Source organism: Penaeus vannamei, chromosome 31, assembly GCF_042767895.1.
Source record: "Penaeus vannamei isolate JL-2024 chromosome 31, ASM4276789v1, whole genome shotgun sequence".
Lineage (NCBI taxonomy): Eukaryota > Metazoa > Arthropoda > Malacostraca > Decapoda > Penaeidae > Penaeus > Penaeus vannamei.
Window position 1 is genome coordinate 11,140,910 of NC_091579.1, and position 7,500 is coordinate 11,148,409.

At 36.3% G+C, this 7,500-nt stretch overlaps 2 protein-coding genes and 1 long non-coding RNA gene across 4 annotated transcripts in view; 1 reads left to right on the forward strand and 2 right to left on the reverse strand.

Annotated features, from left to right (window-relative positions):
- Positions 1–471, forward strand: part of LOC113815514 (uncharacterized) — a 20,625-nt gene extending 20,154 nt beyond the window's left edge. Inside the window, exon 6 of the mRNA XM_027367576.2 lies at positions 157–471. Coding sequence (XP_027223377.1) covers positions 157–243 — 87 coding nt within the window. The 3' untranslated portion in view covers positions 244–471. The remainder of the gene's footprint in view (positions 1–156) is intronic.
- A 1,628-nt stretch (positions 472–2,099) lies between these two features.
- LOC113815516 (uncharacterized) lies at positions 2,100–3,240 on the reverse strand. Its single transcript, XR_003476597.2, has 3 exons — positions 3,101–3,240; positions 2,591–2,660; positions 2,100–2,254 (listed from the first exon to the last, which is right to left on the reverse strand). It is a non-coding gene; the product is annotated as an uncharacterized lncRNA (long non-coding RNA).
- Positions 3,241–3,996: 756 nt separating this feature from the next.
- RpS7 (ribosomal protein S7) overlaps positions 3,997–7,500 on the reverse strand; it is a 5,094-nt gene continuing 1,590 nt past the window's right edge. For both annotated transcript variants that reach the window (XM_027367577.2, XM_027367578.2), the window contains exons 2-5: positions 5,039–5,212; positions 4,721–4,902; positions 4,353–4,503; positions 3,997–4,109 (exon numbers count right to left, since the gene is read on the reverse strand). In XM_027367577.2, coding sequence (XP_027223378.1) covers positions 4,032–4,109; positions 4,353–4,503; positions 4,721–4,902; positions 5,039–5,212 — 585 coding nt within the window. In that variant the 3' untranslated portion in view covers positions 3,997–4,031. The remainder of the gene's footprint in view (positions 4,110–4,352; positions 4,504–4,720; positions 4,903–5,038; positions 5,213–7,500) is intronic.

Genomic DNA, 7,500 nt, shown 5'->3' on the forward strand with positions numbered 1-7,500 from the left:
TATCTTTGTCTTGGAAATATTTATTTGTCTTCAAATATTAAACCGATAGCGACGACTTGTACAAATACCTGTATACATAAGCTGGAGGCATGTTACCAAATTATTTTTCAAAGCTATGACATTCCATTTTATTAACAATTAACTTTTTTTTTACAGATGAGAAAAGAGAGCGGATACGACCACGTGGAGCTGGAGGAGGAGTGTCCCACAACTCCAAAGACCATCGGCAAAAATGCGGACTAAAGTTCTCTTAGACATGTGTTTTCTTTTTTAAGCTACTGAAGCATAAGCTTATCATTGCGCTATTGTTGCATTCCTGCTCTGCATTGCCGTGTCATATGTTACATCAGCGTCTTTTAGGTATGATTGTTATATTTAATTAAAATATAAGCCATGTAGTTTGTACGCGTTGCAGAAGCTACGCCCATAATCTTTTGCAAATAAATAAAACCTCAAATTTCTCTTTTTTCATCACTAGTTTCCATTTTACCACAACTACTGAGGGTCTAGAGTATACGGTTATATCACCGAGGATTAATATGTTTAAATCAGGCGAAGGCAGTCAGGGATGCCTGTTATTTTCGGGAATTAACCTATTCATTTAATACCAAGTTCAAAATAATGGTTAATGATTGAAACAAATGTGCTAGACATCAAAGTTCATGTAGTACTATGGTGAAGTATTGTGGCGTTAAGGGTTAAGAAAGTTATCTTAGAATAAAATGTTAAATGTCAAAGGTTAGTGAGCATTATAGGATATTGTGGTAGTGAAAAGGATAGAGAGAGGAGCAAGTGAAGTAAAACGCATATAATTAAGAGAAATGTGTTAAGGGGGTAGGACAATTGAACGAAATGGAGTATCTGTTACTAGGGAAGGAATATGAACAGTAAGGAGAATAGTCCATGGAATGAGAAAGGGAAAGATGGGGAGTTTAAAGAATGTTACGAGGGGAGGGGTCTGGACATGCAGGAGGAGAGGATTGGGTGTACTGAAGTGTAAGAGAAAAGGGTAGGGGGAACTTAATGAGGAAGTTGGTCATCGGCAACTACTTCAAATGTAGAGGGAATAGGAAAAGAGGGATTTGGAGGATGGGTGAGGGTCGGGAAACGATTATAATTTGCGCTAGTTGATAAAGGGACAAGCCTTAGTGCCCCCAATAAGAGTAAAGAATCTTTATTATTGGTCATGGTGACCCGGAAATAAATAGGGAAGTGAACGATCTATCCCTCATGGTCCCTATAAGGGGTAAGGACTAAGCGATTAGCAAAGGGAATGCCGTGCCCATAAAGCCTGGAGGCTGTTCCTCCTTTCAGCGTGTCTCACACTTTAGGATATGGACAGAATGGGATAAAGGAGATACAGAAATGGAAAGGGGTAGAAGAAAAGGCCGTGCAAACTTCGTTGAGGTGAGGGCTATGGCCCAGAGTATAGGCGATTCCCTAACTTGTCTCTGTCTCCTTACCCTCCCCTCCCACCACAAGGAAAAGGTAGTGGCGGCAATAGTTAAACAAATACGAAAGGCAAGGGAAAAGTAGTACATAGGTTATACAAGTGAGTTTTTAAATAAGCCTTTGTAAAGGCCAGTCCAAACAGACGGGCTTCAAAGATGACGTCACCTGTAGGTAAACTCTTCGGTAAATAAAATGTCTCGCTTGTAATGTTACCTTCACCTTTGCCCGCCTGTATAAACAGACAGCATGAGCCTTCTAATGATTTTGTACATTAAGTCTTACCATCTAAGCACAAGGAGTTTTTAAGCTGCTGGATATGCCAAAAATGGCGAAAATGAACATTTTCCTCAAGACATAGTAAGATATCCTAACCCCATAAGCAATGCTCATTAAGTTGTCTGATTGATAGGCTCTTGTTAACAGGTGAACCTTCACAGGTTGAAATTTTAGAACAAAGCAAGCAAATTCAGATTTCAAATCAAGTAAAGGGCATTTTGAATATTTCCAGCTGAAGCAACTAAAGATTTGTTTGCAGTCCAAGCATATTTAGGAGAAACTAGCAATAAATGACTATTCCAAAATGCTTAATATACCCCTGATTTTGCTTTTAGAAATGTTTTGATAGGATTAAGTAAAATACATACAAGTCACAGCATAAATTTATTACAGGGCTTAAACTACTGCAGAAAATTTCTTTACTGGAATGATATTCACGAATAGACACCATTACATTTCTTCATTACGAACTGTAGTCATTACGAACTGTAGTCAGTCTTCCTGGTATCTGCATATATAAACAGACCTGGAAAGAAAAAAAAGGTTCTTCAGTAAATGACATTTAAACTGATGTCATTTCCAAACCAAGAAATGTCTCAGTTCTTCTTAGAGTATTACATTCACAGCATTCATGTAATGAAATGGTCATCATGATTATGGATCCAAAAAATTGTATATTTACATGAATATTTTTGGTTAAAACCAAAATTATTACATAATGAGTATTTTGAGTTATGTCAGAACCTCCTCATCCCTACAATTCAAAAGAGTGCCTAAGAACATTTCTCCCTCCCTCAACATTTTTCTTATTTTATATAATAATTTCTGGATGGATTATATGATAATATATGTTCATACTTACAATCAGCAGTACTAAAGGATTTGCAAAAAGTAGATCCTGCCAATCTCTTCCATCCGTAACAATCTCCACCCTGAAATAAATCACTTGTATTATTTTCTCCAATAATATTGGTGAATGTCACATGAATATCAAACATCAGTTCTTCTTAGAGTATACCACTCAGGGACTCGTGAAAAAAATAGTCATCACATGGCTAGTATTTTGTATTAATTCCTCATTGTTACACATTCAATCAAAACCTGCACATCAAAGTACATAAACCCTATTAAAATTTGTTTAAATTCCTCTTAGTCTCATCCACTTGACAATTATGTCCCCCCCACCCCGTTTCCAAAGTATTTCAACCTGTTAGAGAAATTTCACAAGACCAGTGCACTATTCCTTAAATGTGTGTTTCAAAAGGTTCCAAAGCAGATATAATATTTGGAAAAAGTATCAACAATGGAGGGAACAACTTTAAAAACGTCATTTTTTTCTTCTAGGATTGATATGTACAAACTGAAGACATACCTTTGAAGTGCTTGAAGCAAAAATTGGGTTTCACTCTCACTGCCGAGGAACATTCAGACTTGTATACGTCAACCTTTGTCCATATACACTCCCCAACCGTCAATCCACTTCACTAAATCCATCTTCCATCCTGACAACTGGTGCAGATGAAACTGAAAGACTAAAACAGGAAACATGAATAGGACAACAATAGGATGCATGAAAAGTATTTTTAATCTAAAAATGAGTTTATAAAATTTTACCCAATAAAGTATAATTATGGAGAAACCATACATCAAAAACAGAACCAATGACCTTTTGAAGATACTTACAGTTAAACATATCCACAACAAACTATTGCAATAAGTAGTTGGCATTAATAATCCTCTTCTAGTATTTTGAAATACTTCAAATCACCTACAATGATGCTCATAAAACCCCAGAAAAGGTACACCATACATATTATACTAATGAATCAAATATCTAAAATATCTAGACATTTTATACAATCTATTCATTATCAAAGAAATGGCACACAGTACACATTAAAAATATAAATCAAAAGGTAAGATATCTATATTGTAAAATTTACTTCCTCTAACATGGCATAAAGACATATCAAAAGAAATTTTTCCTAACTGGTACAGTCAGGGACTAAAGTCCTTGGAAATGTTTTGCGTGTTTTGTTTATTGCCCAGAGATGGCACTAAAATCGCTGTGTAGTCATCACACATCTATAGATCTCCGATTCAAACGCACGTTTGAAGCAATGTAATGAATCCCTACAACCCAACTCTGCCCTCCCTCCCTCTGGGTAATAAACAAAACACGCAAAACTTTTGAGGACTTTGGTCCCAGACTGTACATCAGTTAACATATATAGTCATCCAGTTCTCAAAAAAAGGGATGTAAAACACTTTTCTATTTTTTTTTTTTTCTTTATTCACTGCATTTACAAATAGGCTTCACGGAACTCAAAGGTCACCACCTTGCCAGTCAATTTCTTGTAGACAGCAGCAAATGTTTCAACCTGAAATATATAATCGCATCTTAATCATATATACACAAACAACTAATGCTTTGTGAAGAAAACTCCAATTCAGTTCTTCTTAGAGATATACACTCAGGACTCACGAAATAAATTTGTCATCATGGATTACACTACCTTAAAAATTACAAAGCTTACAAACATGGGAAACATTTCTAAAATACTTTTGATTCTCATGACATTCAGTATTCCAAAACCTTCCATTGAAAAGGAACTCTCCCATACCTTATGTTCAATGTTAGTTTGCTGGGCCTTATCAAGATGGACCTTGATGAGACGGGTTCCATCGAGACGGATACGAATCCTCTTGCCTACAATCTCAGCGGGGTAGACCAGATCCTCCAAAATAGCTTCATGGACAGCAGTAAGAGTACGGCTGTTAAAATAAAATAAATTTTTTGATTATCTGGTGTGTTGGGTTCATTTTCCTGCTATTCTTTGCATGGGTTTTTCAGTTCTTCTTAGAGGATATATTGTAGCAATCAGTGGATCAAGCTAAAAATAAAGTCATCATGCAAAAACAATATGGTGAGGGGATTTTTTTTTTTTATTCCATGTAGAAAATAAATAAAACAACAGTTAAAAATCCTTACCTCCTGGGCCTCTTCTGCTTGGGAGGGTTCTTCATCTTACGTGAGGGCTTGGCCACAACACGGCGTTGGGCAATAACAACAACATGCTTTCCACTGAATTTCTTTTCCAGCTCACGTACAAGACGCTGCTGAACTCGCTGGAATGCCTTCAACAGGGGAACTGGCACAAAGATAGCAATGCACTGAAAAGAGAATTTTTTTTTTTCTTCAAAATATTGATTAAAGTTATTCTTGTACACCTCTACAACCCAGCTATAATATGGAACAGGCATATATCCAGAACTTATTAAACTTACTACATATAAACCTTCAACCAACCTTTTTGTCACCAACATCAATTTGTGTGGCGCCGGTAATGGTAAGTTCACGGAGTTGAGCCTTCAGCTCAGAGTTCATCTCCAGGTCGAGCAGAGTCTGCCCGATGGAGGTTTCGAACTCATCGGGCTGATCAGCCGACTGCTTGGTGATTTTGCCGTTGCAAAACTGTGGCATCTGAAAAAGATATTACCCATGTACTTCATGTTTTGCATATTTCTATATTAGTAACAATAATATAATTGAACAAGTAAATAAAACAATTCTAAGGTCAACTTGTTACCAACAAAAAAAATCTATATAAATCCCTTTAATAAATCCTGAAGTATATACACCAATCCAAAAACAAATTCAAACATGAATCAAAATATCTATTAATCTGTACATACAGTCCTGCTGTATTATTCAAGCACCATTTTACACAGCCAAATTTCACCCACTGATAATCAAAGTTTCGTAAGTCTCATGATTAGCCACGAACCAAACAAACATGCTCGATGCAGAGGGTTGAAGCTAAAGATTTCTACTGTGTATATGAAGTACCTATACTTCCTATCATCAAATTATTACCAATATAAACAAGTAGTCCACCTGCATTGTGATTTCTATGTATGCAAATGCCCTAATGGCAACAGGTTCCAACCGGGTAATGAATACCAAACATCCAAGTATACAATATTGAAAATAATAAATTGTTACCTATTGATTTTCTATGCATTAGCAACTTTTCCCCATTCCTAATACAGTTAAAATATTAAACCGGGCAACAGTCTCATAACCTAGGTGTTTCAGGCAAGATTCCAGATGCATCAAATTTCAAATTACGACTATGTAGTTATAAAAAGAAAAGCAGTAAATAATGCTTAAACAAAAGAAATAAAGGTCAGTGCAAGAAACTACAGAGATTGATTTTCAAAGTGAAAAGAAGGGGAGGGAAGACTTGTTACACATTCTATGTTGACCATCTGCACTTCCCTCTTTGGGGTAAACAGCACTACCCAGTGAGACTTGCATTTTGCCAGTGCCAACCTAACCCCTACTATGGTCCACCTATATAATGCATGACTTCATACCATAATGCAAGTGCAGGCCTACTGAGCCAATCAGGTTTGTATCTATTTTCTTTAGTTACTTGCAGTTGCATACATGTATCTACAGTACCTTTATTCACTACTTCCTTGACACAGGTATTTCATAATTGCTTAGTCACCATGAAGTCAGTTGCTTGGCCTTCTGGTACTCGCCTGTTTTACATATTCCTTGAATTTGTAAAGGTTTCCATTTAATATTACTGTTCAATATAACATTCATACAACAGTAACAACTACAATAACAGTACCAAGGGTAAAAACTTTCCAATTATATCAAGAAATGAGAAACAGGTTCGTTCAGGCAGATCTAATAATTGAGTACCTGGCTAAACATTTTTTGAGATTGATAAAAAAAGGGGTGGGGACTTGGTTTTCAAGTGAATAAGATATTGCAGATTCTTAATTTTTAAATCCACTTACAAACTTATGCTGAAAGTTATGACAAGATAACTTACTCGAGGTTGATCTTACAACATCCAGTATGCATGACAAGGAGGATCAAGAAAATAGGGAAAGTACACCAAAACCTACAATAACACAGCTCTGCCATTAACACCTCCCAGAAACCATTATCATATGCATAGCAAGACAGCTGAAACCTCTAAGCCCAAATTTCCACTTTTTAAACTTGATCACTAATTTCATTATTTACACCTAAATAACCCTAATTGCTTATTAGTAGAGTCCTAGTAGTTTTACTGTAGCCACACTTTAGAATACAAATTGCACCACATCACAGTATGCAGGTGTATCCAAACCTTATGCATCAACACTCCTCTTAATGGATCATGGGAACAAATTGGTGGGGAGGGGGGGATTTGATGCAGAGTTGTACTGTGTATGCATGTTTGTTTATACGCATATTCATTGGGTTGGGCCTCGCATAATTTTAAGAAACTGGCAATATATCAGCACTCAGCTGGAAGCCAAGAAACACCAAATTCTGCAAACGTGGGCTCAAACAATCTCTCCATTTCAGTATCAAATAACATACGAAGCCATAGTCTATCCCGATCTAACAAGTACGAGTTGTAGAACTTTTCTCCTTACTACTCAGCCCAAATATTAGTGTTCATACCCAATATCCTACACTACCTTTAGTAAATATTAAGCAGAGCTTTTAAAATTTATTTTAAAAACATTCTAAACTATATTTACAAAATAAAATACAATACCTCCCCAGTTTTATATCTTCCAACAGGATATTTACTTTTGAGGCCTTGAGTGGCAAATTTGTAATCCTGAATGAATGATCAGTGAAAACAGATAATTGTCCCCGACAGCGACACCCTCCTGACCCTGTTATACAAACTGCCTGTGTGAGGGTGTTGTGGACAGTAATGGTCAAATGCAACAGATTTTCTACATTTCACG